At 37.8% G+C, this 19,226-nt stretch overlaps 1 protein-coding gene across 1 annotated transcript in view; it reads left to right on the forward strand.

Moving 5' to 3' along the window:
• The window catches only part of PTPN21 (protein tyrosine phosphatase non-receptor type 21), a 76,515-nt gene that overhangs the window by 15,551 nt on the left and 41,738 nt on the right, over positions 1-19,226 (forward strand). Inside the window, exon 2 of the mRNA XM_047080257.1 lies at positions 12,818-12,987. Within this exon, the coding sequence (XP_046936213.1) occupies positions 12,818-12,987 (170 nt within the window). The remainder of the gene's footprint in view (positions 1-12,817; positions 12,988-19,226) is intronic.

Genomic DNA, 19,226 nt, shown 5'->3' on the forward strand with positions numbered 1-19,226 from the left:
TTGTCAATAAAAAGAGAAGAGCTAGTATTTATCAATTGCCCTAAAACATAGGCATTTGTGAATTAAGTTAATATGCCTCAGAAATCCCAAATTTAGAAAGAGAAAATTGATCTAGTTCATTTGTTGGAATGAGATACAAGAAATAGTCCTGTAATATAACAAAACAAACTGGTTAACTAAAATAATTGAGGAATGATAGGCTCTGGTTCACCCTCAGTTATGTGGGTTCTAAACAAAATGACCTTTTATGTACTAGTATAAAATAGAGCACACCAGCTTTGCCTCTGTTGAAACTGTGTACAGTGACATCTCAGTTATTTCTGTCATTCTTGGGTAGTAAAATTTTGTGTATACTAAAAATTCCTATTTAATCGTAGTTTACTCTAAAGACATGTTGATAATTTTTTTAATCTTATAATTGAGTATCTTTCTCCATAGCCCTTATCAGTATCTGGCCTCCCTATATTTTACTTGTCTTTCTCCCCCTACCGGAATGTAAGCTACTTGAGGGCAGGAATTATATTCTTTTGTTCCCACCACAGTGTCTGACACAGAGTCTTTCTTTTTAAAGAAACTTTTTTTATTACGTTTCTTTATTTTTGAGAGGCAGAGAGAGACAGAGTGCGAGCGGGGGAAGGGCAGAGGGAGAGGGAGACACAGAATCAGAAGCAGGCTCCAGGCTCTGAGCTGTCAGCAGAGAGCCCCATGTGGGGCTTGAGCTCACAAACCAGGAGATCATGACCTGAGCCGAAGTCGGATGCTCAACCGACTGAGCCACCCAGGCGCCCCTAGATGAATCTTTCTAAGACAGTAGGTAGTCCATTTTTCTTAGAAAGTAAAGTATATAGATATTTTAAGTTTGTTTATTTTCAGTAATCTCTACACCCAACGTGAGGCTTAAACTCAGGATCCTAAGATTGAGTCTCATGCTCTTCTGACTAAGCCACCCAGGCACCCCACAGTATAGTGTATTTTTTGAAGAATGATCTTACTGTGTTTGGGGATCATTGTATTCTTCATAGCATCTTATTGTCCAGGATAGTAAATAGAAAAGTTATCAGGGGTTCCTGGGGGGCTCAGTCGGGAAAGCGTCCAACTTTGACTCAGGTCATGATTTCACAGTTCCTGGGTTTGAGCCCTGTGTTAGGCTCTGTGCTGACAGCTCAGAGCCTGGAGCCTGCTTTGGATTCTGTGTCTGTCTGTCTGTCTGTCTATCTATCTATCTATCTATCTGTCTCTCTCTCTCTTTTTTTTTTAATTTTTTTTTTAACGTTTATTTATTTTTGAGACAGAGAGAGACAGAGCATGAACGGGGGAGGGTCAGAGAGAGAGAGGGAGACACAGAATCCGAAACAGGCTCCAGGTTCTGAGCTGTCAGCACAGAGCCCGACGCAGGGCTTGAACTCACGAACTGTGAGATCATGACCTGAGCCGAAGTCGGACGCTCAACCGACGGAGCCACCCAGGCGCCCCTCTAGCTCTCTCTTTTTCTGCACCTCTCCCACTCACACTCTTTCTCAAAAATAAACATTAAAAAAAATTTTTTTTTCTTTAAAAGAAAAGTTATCAGCAGTCATCTGTGTAAATAATGATCCCAGTTCATGCCTTGGACTTTCTTTCAGTATATCCCTTAAATTGACTTATCATTTGACTCTTCCTAAAAGTTAAATGCTACAAAAACAGCAACAAAAATCTGGCCATTTGAGGAATTCAGTTACTTGGACTTCAGTTTAATAAAAATGTGAGTGTATTTAGAAGATCAAAATGTAATTTTGAATGCTGTTTTCTTAGTCCTCATGTATGCTAGATAGAGTATAGTGATACTGTGTGTTATCACCTTGATTATAAAATAGATAATATATTACTTGACCAAGGACAGAAGAAAATGGATCAAAATTAAATCGACAAGGGAAAAAACACTGTCTGCTTGAGGTACTGTGACTACCATACTATCTGTCAAAAGGAAGAGATACAATGCTTCATTATTTATGGGACACTCAGTGGAGAGGTAAGCTCCACGCTTGAATTAGGTTAATACCTGTTAACTACCCTTGTTAGATGATCTCTGCCTCGGATAGGCTTTATCTAGAGAGCGATCTCCTATCATCACTTTCCTGATGAAAAGTCTTCTGACTTCTGCTTCGTCTAAGAAAAGCATCAGGATAAAATTATAGTTGCAATTTTATATGGGATTAACTTTTATCAAACTCAGTGCATCAGTGGCTTAAAAAACCCTCCAGCTAAATCGTGTGTCCCTTTGCTCTGTTTTAAAAATAGTACAACTAAAAGACTCTTGAAATAATTAGACAAGAAATGACTTGGGGATTAGGAAAGGGTTTACATTCTGACAAGATGTGGACCTGCTTATAATAGCTCTGTGTCTCTTTAGATGACTGTGATTTGGGGGACACTTTTCACCCAAGCTCAAGAAAAGTTGTTTTTTTTTTTTTTAGTTTTATTTATTTATTTATTTTGAGAAAGAGAGACCTAAGAGAACGGGCAGAGAGAGGGAGAGAGAGAATCCCTGAACCATGAGATCATGACCTGAGCTGAAATCAGGAACTGGATGCCTGACCAACTGAGCCACCCAGGTGCCCCCCTAGCTCAAAAATTCGTAAACTATCTTTTCCTCTGAACAAAAAGCTTAATTAACAAATCACCTTAGTTCATTTAAAGGAAGTCAGCCATATTGTGTCTGAAAAGGCAAAGTTTTGTAAGTGTAACTTTTGTTTTTAATGTAGTTTACATAGCAGGCACAATTATCTGTACCATTTTAGTGGAGGAGCTGTGAAAAATTCTAAACAGCTATGGAGAAATTATCAAATAACTTTATGAAAACTGACGTGTTCAGAACAAAATAGGAAAGAGAGTGTAAAAATGTCTGACAGTGGGAGAAGTCTCACAAAAATGTATTTGGTGATAATCGAGCATTGATCTAGAGGATGCCAGAAGATTCAGTGGTTTAGAGACTTATTTACTGGAATGAGTTTCCCACAGGTCAGGTCAACTTGCTGCGTCACCAGTGAGAGTAGACAGAGCCTCGGAGAAAGAGAATCCACATGGAGGTAGTTTCTTATCGGGAAAGGTACTGGGAAGTTAGATAAGGAGCAGTGGGAGGCAGGAATCAAAAGCCAATAATTAAAGGCCAGGTTGTGAGGAAATTTTTATTACAATTAACCAAGCCTATAAATAAGACAGGACATGCATAACCCAGAAGATTTGGACTCAAAAGAAGACACATGGGGGAGAAAAAAAGAAAAGACACATGATTCTGGGAAAATCTCCTAGACCAAGAAATGACTGGTAGTAACAGTTTAAATTTAGGGCACATGGGGCCTGTCTGTACCAAGGTTTTTATATTTCTTTCTCTCTAAATAAGGTTCTAGTGTATCCTAACTTTAAATAAAGGAAGAAATTTGGCCAGTCATATTTTCAAGGAAGAAGGATGCTTGATTCAAGTAAGTTTCATTCTATTTTCTCAGGCACACCTGAAGAGATCCTATCTGCCAAGTTTACATACTCAGGGCGAATATAACAAGAGTGCTTTTAAGTTTTATCAGCACAGTGATAACTTAACAAAGTTCACCACAACTCTGTGAAGAAGGCAGGGTACATGTTATTTTCCCTATGAAGAAACAGACTCTGTGAGGAAGTGACTTAGTCCGGAGCTGATGAGTGGCGGAGTCAGGACTCAGAGGTGGAGCCTTGTGACTTCAGTCTAGTCCTCTTTAGACTACCCTGAGCTAGTGATCACTATCAGAATTCCACGCATGGCCCCCTAGAGAAAAACCTCAAAATTACAGCAGGTACCAAAATGGCAAAAGTTGAAATCTCTTTCATGGCTTTGAGAAATGTGATTGAACCTACAAGTGAAGTAATGAAACAGCAATTAAATTGGCTAAAGTAATGTGAAGTTGTACATACAATAAGTTATGTTTCTAATCACTTTGGGGAAATGAAGTAGTCTTCATAACTTTGTCTAATAACCAAAATTTATTCTTTTGTCCAAACAACTGTTTTTAATGCCAGTCTCTGGAAGGATTTATAAACTTCTGTATTCGTCTTAAACAAACGAACACCAGTCGTTGTGGTTAAATATATGACTAGTGTTTAAGAGTTATTTGTTCCTTTGATAAATAACTCTAGACTACAGTGTTTTTGTAATTCTTTATAGCTTCTTTTTAAAGGGTTTTTTCTTGGTATATATGTGTTCTCTCTTGCTGGAAAAAGTATTACCCATCATTTCCTGCTGCTTCTAACATGCTATTTAATAAGCCTTTCCTTTTTCCTTTGTTTTTGTTTGTTTGTTTATTTTGAGACAAAGAATGTGAGTGGGAAAGGGACAGAGAGGGAGGGAGGGAGGGAGAGAGAGAGAATCCCAAGCAGGCTCTGCCCTGTTGGCACAGAGCCCGACACAGGGCTCAGTCTCACAAACTGTGAGATCATGACCTGAGCTGAAATCCGTGGTCTGACATTTAACTGACTGAGCCACCCAGGCGCCCCAAGCTGTTTTCCCTTTAATTTGTCATCTTTTAACCTAGTTTGAATTGGATAACCAATTCACTTAACTCATTAAAAATATTCATGAAATAAGGAGAAAAAGTTCAGGGGTGCCTGACTAGCTCAGACGAGGAGTGTGCTACTCTTAATCTCAGGGTTGTGAGTTTAAACACCCACATTGGATGTAGAGATTACTTAAATAAACTTTTTAAAAAGTGAAAAAAAAGTCCATAAAAGAGACAGAAGAAATTTCTTCTTTGTTGGGACATAGACTTTAAAATTGTGACTTCGACATATATTTTTCATTACACAAACACATTTTTGCCTATTCTATGTTATTCACTTATGTTCTAGGAGTTGAGATTTCTGAGTATTGTCCAACTGTACAAAATCTTGATCTAAGTATATGTATTGGGAAATAGAAAATATTAACTCATGGCTAGATTCATCTATTTCTGGCTCTTTTTTTCCTTAGACTTTTTCAAATGAAATGAACTTGATAAACATTTGAAAAGTAGAATTTTTTAATTCTGTACTTAAGGGGTGCCTGGGTGGCTCAGTTAGTTGAGTGTCCAACTTTGGCTCAGGTCATGATCTCACAGTTCGTGAGTTCAAGCCCCGCATTGGACTTGCTGCTCTCAGTGCAGAGCCTACTTCGGATCCTCTATCCCCCTCTCTCTCTGCCCGCTTTCCTCCCTCCCCGTCTCTCTCTCAAAAATAAGTAAAACATTAAAAAAAAAATCTGTACTTGATTTTAATTATGAGTATTTCTGATTTAAAAAAAAAAAAACTTTTTTGAAATGAAATTCACCTAACAAAAAATTAACCGCCTTAAAGTAAACAATTTGGTGACATTTAGTATAGTCACAACAGCACCTGTATCTAGTTCCAAAACATTTTCATTACCCTGGAAGGAAATGCTGTACTTACTAAGCAGTTAATTCCCTCCCTCTCCACCAACCACCAGTTTATTTTCTGTCACCGTGGATCTATTCTGGATATTTCATTTAAGTGGAATCCTACAATGGGGTGCCTGGCTGGCTCAGTTGGTAGAGCATGTGATTCTTGAGGTTGTGAGTTCAAGCCCCATGTTGGGAGTAGAGTTTACTTTAAAAAACAGAAAACAAGGCTACATCTTTAAAAATAAATAAATAAATGGAATCATACAATATGGGACCTTTTATGCCTGACTTCATTCACTTAACCTGTTTTTGAGGTTCATTCATATTGTAGTATGCATCTACTTCATTTTTTATGGCTGAGTAATATTCCATTGTGTGTCTGTTCCACAGTTTGTCTGTGCTTTCATCTACTGGTGGATGGTTGGATTGTTTCTACCTTTTGGCTATTGCAAATATTGCTGGTACGAATATACACGTGCCTGTTTTCATTTGGGTGTATATCTAGGAGTGGGATTGCTGGGTCATATGATGATTGTATGTTTAACTTTTGAGGAATTGCCAAACTGTTTTCCATAGTGACTGAGCCATCTTACATTCCCACTCGCAATGTCTGAGGGTTCCAATTTCTCCACATTCTCACCAGTGCTTTTTATTTTTTATTTTTAAAATTATAGCCAGCCTAATGGGTGTGAAGTAGTATCTTATTGCAGTTATGACTTGCATTTCTCCAATAACTAATAATGTTGAGCATCTTTGCATGTGCTTATTGGCCATTTGTATATGTTCTTTAGAGAAGTATCTTCAAGTCCTTTGCCTATTTTTTAATCGAGTTGTCTGTCTTTTTAATGTTGTGTAACAGTTGTTCATATATTCAGATACTAGACCCTTATCAGATACATGATTTGCAAATATTTTCTTCTATTCTTTTTATTTTTAATGTTTATTTATTTTTAGGAGAGAGAGAGAGACAGAGCGTGAGTGGGTGAGGGGCAGAGAGAAAGGGAGACACAGAATCTGAAGCAGGCTCTAGGCTCCCAGCTGTCAGCACAGACCCTGATGGGGGACTCCAAACGCATGAACCGTGAGATCATGACCTGAGCCGAAGCTGGACGCTTAGCCAACTGAGCCACCCAGGCGCCCCTATTTTCTTCTATTCTATAGTTGTCTTTTTCCTTTATTGATTTGGTCCTTTGATACACACAGTTTTAAATTTTGATAAAGTCAAATTTATCTTTTTTTCCTTTGTTGTTCATGCTTTTTGTGTCATACCTAAGAATCCATTTCCAAATTCAAAGTCATGAAGATTTACCTCTGTTTTCTTCTAAAGAAATTCTGAAGAATTTCTTATATGTAGTTTGTTGATTCAGTTTGAGAAATTTTTATATATTGTGTGAAGTAGGGGTCTAATTTCATTCTTTTGCCTGTTGATCTTCAGTTGTCTTAGAACCATTTGTTGAAGAGACTGTTCTTCACTGAATGGTCTTGTTACTTGTTGAAAACCAGTTGACCATGGATGCACGGGTTTATTTCTAGATTCAATTTTATAACATTTATCTATATCTCTCTCTTATACTAGTACCTCACTATTTTGATTAAGGTAGCTTTTGTAGTAAGTTTTAAAATCAGAAAGTGGAAGTCCTCCTTTGTTCTTTTTCATGATCGTTTTGGCTCTTTGAGGCCCTTTGTAATTCCATATGAACTCGAGAATTGGCTTTCTCTGTGAAAAAAAGCTATTGAAATTTTGATAGGGATTACATTTGAATCTGTAGATCACTTTTGGTAGTCTTGCCATCTTACAATATTTAGTGTTCCAATCTATGAACACAGATGTCTTTTCATTTAATTTCTTTCAGCAGTGAAGGGGTGCCTGGCTGGCTCAGTCAGTAGAGCATGCAACTCTTGATCTCACGGTTATGAATTTGAGCCCCACATTGGGAGTAGAGATTACTTAAAAATAATATCTTTAGGGCGCCTGAGTGGCTTTGTCGGTTAAGCATTTGACTTCAGCTCAGGTCATGATCTCACGGTTCATGAGTTCAAGTCCTACTTCAGGCTCTGTGCTCATAGCTCACATCTGGAACCTGCTTCAGATTCTGTGTCTCCCTCTCTCTCTGCCCCTCCCCCACTCATGCTCTGTCTCTCTGGCTCTGGCTCTGTCTCTCTCTCTCTTTCAAAAATAAATAAAAAATAAAATAAAATCTTTAAAAGGGGTGCCTGGGTGGCTCAGTCCGTAGAGCACGCAACTCTTGGCCTCAGGGTCATGAGTTCAGGCCCCACGTTAGGCATAGAGCCTATTTAAAAAAAGAAAAATAGTTAATGATTTATTTCAGCAGTGTTTTCTTTGTTCAGAATACAAGTTTTTCCACCTCCTTGGTTAAGTTATTTCTGAATTTTTTATTCTTTTGGATGCTATTATAAATGAAATTGTATTTTAATTCCCTTTTGAAGTTTCCATTCCTGATGTGTTAGAATCCATACTGATCTGTGCATATTGATCTTATACTTAGAACTTTGCTGAGTTTATTAGCTCTGGTGAATTTTTTCTTTTTTGTAGGGGCACTTTGGGGATTTTTAAAAAATGTATAGGATCATGTCTTGTTTACACGGAGATATTTTTCCTTCTACCTGTTTTGGATGCCTTTATTTCATTTTCTTACCTAATAGCTCTGGCTAGAATTTCCAGTGCAGTGTTGGATAGCAGTGGTGAACATGGGCGTATGTATTTTGTTCCTGCCTGATCTTAGGGGGCAAGCTTTCAGTCTTTCACTGTTGAATATGTTAGCTGTGGGTTCTTCATAAATGCTTTTGATGTTGAGAAGTTCTTTTGTATTCTTAGTTTTCTTAGTATTTTTACTGGGAGAGGGTGTTGAATCTTGTCCAATGCTTTTTCTGTGTCACTTTAGATGATTATGTATTTTCCCTTCATGTTAATAATATGTTACATTGATTTTTTTGTATGTTGAACTACTCTTGCATTTCTGGGATAAATCCCACTTAGTTGGTCATGGGGTATGATTCCTTTAATATGCTGTTGGATTCAGTTCACTAGTATTTTGTTGAAGATTTTTGCATCTGTATTTATAAAAGCTATTGGTCTGTAGTTTTCTGATGGTGTCTTTGGCTTGGGTATCCGGATAATGCTGGCCTATAGATGAGGTAAGGAGTGTTGTCTTCTTTGATCCTTCCCCTCCACCACGCTTTGTGTTTTGGATGGATTTTGAATTATTTTGGAAAGCTAATTATCCAAATGCTTGAGATTATTATCTAAGACAAAGCCTCCAAAATGGACTTACACGGAAAATTCTCTACCCGATAAGAATTGAACTACAACATTTTGTTGTTCAAACTCTACCTATCCATCTTAGAGAAAAAACCTATTTATATTTATAAAATCCTATGCGGTCAGATGTTGTTATTTCATTATGTATGTGTATAAATTCTAAGGAAGCATTGAATCTAAAGATTATGGTGTTAGGAGATTTTAGTTACCCACATGTATGTAAACACTTCTAGCTGCAATTTTAGAAATACAATGCCTCCTTGGAAGTATTTAACAAGATATAAATTTGAATTTGGCTAGGCTTAACTACTTCATAAGGTAGAACTTGAACACAGGGGCAAGTATGAAAGCATATAATCAGTTAATGTTCAAATGTCCAAAATCTTAGGCTCTCCTACAAATATAATAGCTAATCAGCAAGTAATTTGCTATATCTATTATTTTCAGCTGTTTGCACAATTAAACTCCTTGCTTCTCCTTTATAAGATATATAAAAAACTAATAATGGTGCAATTTTATAAATGTATTTCTCTTCTTATTTGATTTTCTATCTATATGGCATGAGTAATAAATGCATTGCTAAAATAAACAGCACATTTTAAGAATTAGTTTATTTCTTTTAGAATGTACCTTTTTTAGAATGCTAGCAGATTATTCATGTTTTTTCTTTTAATTATGTCATAAGTTCACAGAAAGTACAACCACAAATTATATAAACCTATTGTGTTGTTTTTTGTTTTTTGGTTTTTTTTTAAGTAGGCTCCATGCCCAACATGGGGCTTGAATTCATGATTCCAAGATCAAGAGTTGCATGCTCTACCAACTGAGCCAGCTAGGTGCCCCTAATAGTAAGCCTATAGTTTTATAACTATTTAAATATTTGTGTTTGGAGCATTCAAGTCCAACTATATTTAAAGGGAAAAGTAATATATACAACAAGTATTTTTAAGTCCTTTTAATTTGGGTTAAAAGTGATATACTGTTATGACCCAAATAGTTTTAGATCCTAAAGGGTGCCCAGCTTTCTGGTTTATGGCAAAAAATAAGTATTTGTGGAATTAAGTGCATAGCAGTTGTATGTTTTATAGACCAAACATGGTACATTCAGTCCAGTTCTAAGATAAAAACATAAAATGGGGGTGCCTGGGTGACTCAGTTAGGTGTCCAACTTTGGCTCAGGTCATGATCTCACGGTTCCTGGGTTTGAGCCTCGCATGGGGCTCTGTGCTAACAGCTCAAAGCCTGGAGCCTGCTTCGGATTCTGTGTCTCCCTCTCTCTCTCTGCCCCTCTCCTGGTCATGCTCTGTCTCTCTGTCTCTCTCAAAAATAAATAAACATTAAAAAAAAAAAGGATAAAGCATAAAACGTAAATACATTTAACAAAATGTAATCGGTCCATGTAAGTGTAAAAAATTAGAAAATTATTTTGGGAGGGCATATATAATTGATTTTACTGGTGTTTAGCAAAGTGGGTGAAACAAAATAATCTTTTTTTTTTTAAGTTTATTTGTTTTGAGGGAGAGAAGGGGCACTAGCACATGAGCGGGGGAGGGGCAGAGAGGGAGGGACAAAGAATCCCAAGCAGGCTCCCCACTGTCAGCAGAGTCTGACGTGGGGCTTGAACTCAGGAACCCTGAGATCTTGACCTGAGCCTAAATCAAGAGTTGGATGCTTAACCTGCTGAGCCACCCAGGCGCCCTTATTAAATAATCTTTTAAAAATATAGTAGTTTTCTAGTGGCAAAATGCATTGATTTAAGTTTTGCACTCAGTCCCCATGATGGAGGTGTGAAGGAGGTATTACACTTATGATTACCTTCTTTTACATTTGAGAAAACGGAATTGGTCTGATTGACTTTTCCACTTCCCAGTTAGCAAGTGAGTGTTAGAAATTAGACCCAGGACTTCAGATTTTAAGCATCAATTTCTTTCTGTTAAATCAGATTTTTCTTTTCTGTTTGTTGCAGTTCAAAAGAAATAAGGAATAATACTGTTTTCTATAAATATGATATTCTATCCTTAAAGACAACATGTAATTCATTTTATAAACATAATTATAACTTCAGAAAATAATTCACAATAAGACTCAGACTTGCTTCTATATTAAAGTGTGTTTGGATTTTCAAAACTGTGATTTCTATGCAGCTTTTCAAGGATAGGTTGTTCATACATTATCTCCTGCATAATGCTGGAGGGGCAGTGTGGTCTCATACAGTGGTTTTCACACTTGATCAAGGCACAGGAATTACTGGGAGTTTAATAGCTCAAGAAGCTCTCCAGGTAATTCTGGTAGAAGTGATCCACAGATACCTGGACAAACACTGGCTTTACAGTTTCCCACACACACACACACACACAATTATTTCTGCCTCATAAGATGATGGTGGTGATTCAATCTATGATATTATTATAGTTCTTGGGACAGAACCTGGCACATAGTAAATGTTCAAGATATTTCATTCATATGTGATGGCTTGGGTGGCAACAAAGAAGCAAGAGAGCATTCTTTCAACAAAATATATTGAATTCCTGCACTATTCTAGCTGTTTTGATATAAAGGGGAAATGGACACATTCCTCACTTTTGTTGAGTTTACTTGATTAATAGATTCATTTTAAAGGTATACATCCTTTCCTTGTAACAAATTGTAAGATAAAATGAATATCAAGGGCATGTTTGTATAGTTCTTCTTTTTCCCTGTAAATTAAAAATTCATTTTTTTAATTTGAACTGATGATTGCAAGTTAAAGAAATAGGCTGGTGGTATTATTTCTCATTTTATTGTTGCTTTAAAGCTGTATTTGCCAATACAGTGCCACTGGATGCTGGCAGCTGTTTAAGTCAGTTAAAATTAAGTAACATTAAAAATTTAGTTTCTTGGTGCACTAACCACATTCCAGGTGCCCCATAGCTCACATGCAGCTAGTGACTGCTATATTGGAGATAGAACATTTACATCATCATAGAAAGTTCTGTTCTACATGTTGCTCTAGAGCCTAGAACAAAGCAGGGAATTTTTCCAGTTGCCTTGATCTGTAAACTGATTTTAAGGTAAACGTTAGTAGTGGCCCGAGGCTGTCATTTCAACGCCTACATGCATTAATAACCTCTCAGGTTGACCAAGCCCATAGCTGGTATTGATTTCCCTGAACAGTTTCATTGCACAAGCAAGTGAGATTTAAATGCTAATATCTGGGCATTTTTTTAAACCTTCAAGCAATATACTTAAGTTGTCTTATTGGTTTAGGTATAGCTTTTTGTGCACGCGCACGTGTGTGTGTGCGTGTGTGTGAGTCAGTGAAAGAGAGAGAGAGAGACAATTTACCTCCAGAGCATTACAATTGCTTTAAATTTGTATCTAATAAACTTTAGGGGGCAAATAAAAGTTGCAATTGCATCTATATTTCTAGAATTTACAATATTTATATAAATAATTTATTTATAGAAACCAAATTCTAGAGTGGTGAAAAGTTGGACTAACACTATGTAGTCAGAATTCTTCTCGATATAACCCATTATACTTGTAAAATATTATGATAAATTTAGTATTTTGATAATTTTAAACCTAAACATTTTTTTCAGCACATGAGTTTTTTTTGTTAAAAACTCTGTAAAATTGTGTAGCCCCTGCTACATTCTGATGTCTAGGCCATGAATGCATTTTTCTGTGCATAGTTCAAGAAATAGTCTGCAAGGGTAGTTGACTTTTCACCTTTGTTTCCTGCATGTGTCTATATATATACCTATAAGAGGTGTTCTTTTCTTCAGGTTTTGCTATGGTGTCCCTTTTTGAGAAGGGAAGCCATAGGAGTCCGTTCTCACTTGGTCCCAGGTCATGGATGAGAGCAGTTAGGAGAATAGAGGGAGCCTGGGTGGCTCGGTTCAGTGTCTGACTTTAGCTCAGATCATGATCTTGCGGTTCACGGGTTTGAGCCTGATGTTAGTGGTGCTGACAGCTCAGAGCCTGGAGCTGCTTCGGATTCTGTGTCTCCCTCTCTCTCTGCCTCTCCCCAGCTTGTGCTCTGTCTGTCTCTCTTTCTCAAAAATAAATAAAAAATATTAAAAATAATTTAAAAAAAAGAATAGAAATTCTCTTGTACGTTTCTGCCTCCTTCAGTGACTTTCCCTCTTTCCAGATCACTTACTTCAGCCTCTGGTACCACAACAAGCAAAATCAGCGCCGTTGGGTAGATTTGGAAAAGCCTCTCAAGAAGCAGCTGGATAAATATGCATTGGAACCTACCGTCTATTTTGGAGTGGTGTTTTACGTGCCTTCAGTTTCACAGCTGCAGCAGGAGATTACCAGGTGAGCACTAATATGCTCTTTGTTTTTAGGAAATAATCTAATGAGATTAAAAAAGTGACACCAAGGTTAAAGTCAGGAGATAAGACTAAACATTGCCCTCCTGCCCACATATTTAGCCACATTATTGCAGGGAGGTTCTGGTATGCAGTGTGTCAGAGTATTTTATTGTGTGTTGCATGAATTATGGTTTCACTAGGCACAAAGGAGTGATTAAAGGGGAAGATGATGTTTTTATCCTGGCTGTGAACTCTTCTTGTTGTGATGTTTCCTTCAAAGTTTTTGTTGATTTGTTTCTGATCTTTGTTAACACTGAAATGAGAGAGGAAATTTAAAAAAGTCGCAGAATCTGTCTTCATCCCTCAGGGAAATGTGCAGATGTGCAGAGGGGTTCTTACAGTTCTTTGACTTCAGTAGCTATGGTCTGTAGATAGGTGGGAGGGGGAGCGTGTCCAGGGTAGAAGAGGATGGTAAGTTCACTTAGAAGGGACAGAGGCAGAGAGGGAAGGTCATATTAAGGAGTGGATGGAGGAAATGCATTTTTTTTCCTTGAATAAAAAACAAGGAATAAAATTTGGATTCATGAGTCTGCCTTTCAGAGTTCTCCAAAATCCACTACTACCTTATCTTTTGAACCCCATTTAACATTACTTTTCAGCCGAGCTGGACTACTTCCAGTGCCCGGAACATGCCGCATGCCTTTTCATCTTTGGGTCCTAGATCTTCCTTATTTATGTAGTGGAATCCTATTTGTCTTCTGAATTTCAGTTCAAAAGGCACCTCCTCCATGAAGTTTCTGCGACCCTTGGCCTGGAATGAGCTTTTGCCTTTTCCAGACTGTCCTACAATTTGCTTGTACTTGTGTTAAGATGGCAGTTGTTACAGCCTTTCGTTATAGTTCTTTGTGTACATATCTTATCTTTTTCTTGGATTTTAAACCTGTAAGTTTTCTTTAGCTTTACCTTTCGCACAGTATCTAACACGGTACCCTGTACATAAGAACCTGGTACTGCCCTGTGTTTGTGTAATGTTCTCTCTGAGTACTGAGTTTGCCAGTTAATTATCGGAAGAAGATATGAAACCTAAGAAGCAAGAATCAGGTAGTAGGGATAATAAACATGCACTGACTGTAAAAGTGACCTGAGATAGGAATGTTGACGAGAGAAGTAGAAGCCAGGAGGAAAAACAGCAACTGATCAATGACTCATTTATTTAAACATTTAGTGAAAATGTAATATGGTATGATGTCAGAGCTCTGTGGGAGACGAGTATACAAGTGACTAGGCTTTAATCCTGCCCTGGAGGAGTGACTGGAGTCTGGAAGCAACAGCCCATGTAAATAAACAATTACAGTATATTATGATGATAAATGCTTTCATTAAAACAGAAGATTCCTAGGGGTGGGGCACCAAGGAACTGGAACAGGCAAGTAAAGAAGTTGACTTTTCACTTGACTTTAGAAGGAATTTTCCAGTTAGAGGGAATAGCTGGTGCAGAGTAGGGGAGAGAATGAAAGCCTCTGGTGTTTTCAGGAAATTTCAGATATTACCTAGAGAGGGGAGAGGAGATTTGAAAAATAGGAATGTCCTAGTCATAAGGTCATGGTACAATGGGGAAAGACATTTTCGAATTTTTACAGAATGGGATGATGACATTAGTATTTTACCAACATCACCTGTCACGGAAGGTAGCTTAGAGGTGGCAAGACTATATAGTTAGGAGACCAGTTAGGAATGTATACGCCACAATCCAGACATTAGTCTAGAATGTGGACCTGAACAAAGGCATTAGCTGTAGGAAGGACTAAGGCCTGGTAGATTGAGTCAGTAGGAGTGCACATTGATTATGTATAGGAGAACCTGGTAGAGAAGTTGTACCGGTAAGGATTAAGTTTGGCAACATGTGACCAAAAACCCTAAATATCTTTCACTTGTTAAATAAGTCCAGAGGTCAGCCATGCAGAGCTTCTGCTGCTCGACAAAGTCTTCAGGGACCCATGTTCTTTCTTTCTGTACTGCCATCCTTGGTGTGTTCTTTCCATTCACTGGGAGATATCCTTGTCAAATAATTCTAGAGAAGTTCTAGCTATCACATGCGTATTCTGGCAGCAAAAGGGTAAAACTGGTTCTACCCTTAGCTGATTCATATTGTTTTTGAAAATTTTATTTATTTATTTTGAGAGAGAGAGAATGTGAGTGGGGAAGGGGCAGAGAGGTGGAGAAAGAGAGAGAGAGAGAGAGAGAGTCCCAAGCAGGCCACGTGCTGTCAGCACAGAGCCCAATGTGGGCCTCAAACTCCTGAACCATGCGATCATGACCCTAGCAGAAATCAAGAGTCAGATGGATGCTTAACTGCCTGAGCCATCCAGGTGCCCTGATTCATGTGCCTTTAAGAGGCCTTTCTCAGTTCCTCAGTCACACTACACTAGCCACATTTTAAGTACTCAGTAGCCACATGTGGCTAAAGGCTACCATGTTGGACAGCACAGATATACGTTATCTTTATCACTGCAGAAATTTCTGTTAGACAACACTGCTCTAAATCTAACAGTTCGCAGGAGAAATTGGAGAATAGATGAACATGTTAAATGACCCTACAAGAGTGCAATCAGATAAACCCAGAATGTAGGGAATTCTACTTGACACATCATACCATTTCAAATACAAATAACATGAAAATAAAGAGAAGGAGTTTTTCTTTTTAAACTTAAGAGAGATTTAGAAATGTCAATCCAATTAGGGCACCTGGGTGGCTCAGTTGGTTGAGCGTCCGACTTTGATTTCCGCTCAGGTCATGATCCCAGGGTTTCTGGATCAAGCCCTGCATCAGGCTCTGCACTGAGCGTGGAGCCTGCCTGAGATTCTCTCTCTTTGTCCATCTGCCTGCTTGTGCTCTATCTCTAAAATAAAAATTAAAAAAAAAAAATGTCAATTCAGTGTAATCTGTGAACCTGTTTAGATCTGTAGGGGCACCTGGGTGGCTGAGTGGGTTAAGTGTCTGACTTAGGCTCACGTCATGGTCTGGTGATTCATGGGTTTGAGCTCTGCGTTGGGCTCTGTGCTGACAGCTTAGAGCCTGGAGTCTGCTTCAGATTCTGTGTTTTCCTCTCTGCCCCTCCCCAACTCACGCCCTGTCTCTCTCTCAAATATACATAAACAAAAAAAATAAAAATAAAAAAACTGTAAAAATACATTTTTGAGGGGCACCTGGCTAGCTCAGTTGGTAGAGCATGCAACTCTTGATCTCAGGGTTGTAAGTTCAAGCCCCATGTTGGATGTAGAGATTACTTAAGTAAAATCTTCAAAAAAAATAATATGTTTTTGAAGCAATCACAAAAATTGTATGTGGACTAGATATTGGGTAGCTTTAAGGCACTATTGCTCATTTTGTTGGTTATGTTAAAAATGTGGCTTTTTTTTTTTTAAAGCTTATCTTTTAGGAATATGTACTAAAGTCCCTGTAGGTGCTATGATATATCTGGGATTTGATTTAAAGCACTTGGGTGGGGAAGGGGAGAATGTAGAGGAAACAGTATGGATAAAGTGATGATTGAGGCTGCATGATAAGGATGTGTGGGTTTACTGGGACTTGTTTTCTGTATATGTGTTTCAGAATTTCCATAATAAAACTTAAAAATGCCATTACCTACACGTTAGCCTTCTACTACTAGCCTAAGAAAAACAAGTGAAGGAAATAAATAAACCTAAAATAAATGTGGGTGGGGAGGGCACCTGGTGGCCCGGTTGGTTGAGTACCTTACTCTTGATTTCGGCTCAGGTCATGATCTCACAGGTCGTGAGTTTGAGCCCTGCATTGGGCTCGAGGCAGATGGTGCGGAGTCTGCCTGGAATTCTTTCCCTCTCTCTGCCCCTGCTCCGCTTGTGCATGCGCATGTGCTCTTTCTCTCAAATAAACTTTAAAATAAACTCTCAAAATAAACTTTAAAAAAAAGGTGAAGGAAAAGACTGCCTCTTTATATACTGAAATATCTGTTGGGCAAAATGGGGCAACCTAATTTATTATAATTGTTTCATGTAATATTTCTTGTATAAAAGTATTTTATATTAGAAAGTTGATAAGTGCATAAGATTGAGATGAAACGTCTATTTTAATTAGTATTTTGGCTTTGGGCAAATTTATAGAACACTTGTTTAGAATTAAGATGTGCAGTTTAATTCAGAACTGTTTGTAAGGAATAAAAGTTTGCATGTTACATTTTATTACTGTTTTGTTTTTTAATTATTCTTTTTGCAGTAAATACTGAAAGAAGAGATTTGTAAATCATCCTTAGCCTCACCAGCATATTATAATTTTAACAAAAAGTGTTAATAGAAGTGGTAATAACCTTTGAAGTAAAATTTCTTGGTCCTTTCCTTTTAAGTAAATACTTAAATATATACATACATGCATACATAGACACACATATATATGGGTATATACATATATATGCATATGTACACATATGCACACACTGCTTGCTTCCATTAAAAGATTTTAAGGACAATACGATGAAAGATAATAGTAAAAGCAACCACTTACCTTTCTTACTATATGTCAGGCACTGTCCCAAGTACTTTATACTTAATCATTCACTTCCTCCGCACAACAAATCTTACAGAGTAGGTATTATTATCCATTTTGTAGATGAGGAAACTAAGGCACAGAAAGGCTAAATAAATATCTTGCCCAAGGTCATGCTGCCAGTATGTGGTGGAACTGAGATTTAAACTCAAGCAGGCTGACTTCTCAGTCCTTGCTCTCAACCATTGTATTCATATGGACTCTAATATTAAAAAAAAAAAACAAAAACAAAAAACTAAAGAAGTAGGATAAAAATACTAGGAAAATTCTTCACTGGAGATTTGTGACAGTCAAAAACATGCACTTTGGGGTCATTCTGACCGAGATTCAAACTCTGACTCAGCCTACCTTTGCGGTATTATTTAATCTCTGCATATTATTTAATCTCTGAGCTTCAGCTGTGCCTGAGTACAAGGTGGCTGTTATTAAACAGGTGGAGCAAGTGGTTAGGAAGGGAAGGCGAGGGGAAGCAGTGACTGGCTGTGCCTGAAGTTTAGCTCTGAGCTCCATGGCAGTCAAGGCAAAAGAAGGAATTATCTGAGTTCCATCATCCATCATCTGATAAAACAAAACAGAACAAAACAAAACATACCAGTTGGCAAACATGACAGATTTTCTTGGTATATCATTCAAAAGGTAATTTTCAGGTGGGATTTTGTGTAGAAGACATTGAACCAGCAATGAAGAACAATTTAGAGCAACTGTGGAGGAATCAACTCTTAAAATAGAAAAGTGTGACACAAGGCAAAAAAATGTGTGCCTTTCTGTGGAAGACTAAGCTAATTTGGTGCACGTGTGTTGCTTTCCAGCGATTTGGTTTTAAGGAAAGCACCTAGAGTATTTAGAGTGGGGTATGTGGCAGGCATGTTCAATAGATAGACTTCTCTAAATACAATCTTCTTTAAATAGGCTTCGGAATGGAGCTGCCTAGTAGAAGGTTTGAAGTTTTCTTCTTTGACAAGATCCCAGAGCTACCAGCATTCTGTTTGTCCGTTGAAGGAAATCTATGGGTTCTGCTACTTACCACTAGCAGGTGGACGGGATAAGGTGGATCTAAATTCTTATCCGAATGGATGGTGTTTTTTGTAACAAAGAATGGAGACCTCACAGCTAGCTAAAATAAAAGTGGATGATGTTAGGAAACATATGAAGTGATTAAAGGGGTGGGCTCTGGGGGGAATTCAAACGTGACCAGGTTGCATTCACAGATGCCAAACCCGGAAGAGATTCTGGATTCAAGATGGCTGTATAGACTATACTGGCAGGGAGTTGGTGTATCTTCATTCAACATTGTATTCCCAGCATCTAGAACAATGCTTGGCGCATAGTAGGCCCTCGTAATTACCAGTGAAATGAATAAATCAAAGGAAAGCAGCATAAATCTTCACTGTAGAGCTTTATCAAAATGGAGTAGTGGTTATAGATGAAATAACTGTTATTTGGCTTCATATGCTCAACCTTGTGAATGGGCGATAGTACTCTTATTTTACTGGTGATAATTTATTTTATTTTACTTATTTAAAGTCTACTTATTTTGGGAGAGGCAGAGGAGGGGCAAAGAGAGGGAGAGAGAGAATCCCAATCAAGTTCTGACTCAGGGCTCTGTCCCAAGAATCATGAGATCATGATCTGAGGCTGAAATCAGGAGTCAGATGCTTAAC

This window comes from Lynx rufus, unplaced genomic scaffold, assembly GCF_022079265.1.
Source record: "Lynx rufus isolate CCGP_SWC_20201006 ecotype Redwood Valley unplaced genomic scaffold, mLynRuf1.p SCAF_17, whole genome shotgun sequence".
In the NCBI taxonomy this organism is placed as follows: Eukaryota; Metazoa; Chordata; class Mammalia; order Carnivora; family Felidae; genus Lynx; species Lynx rufus.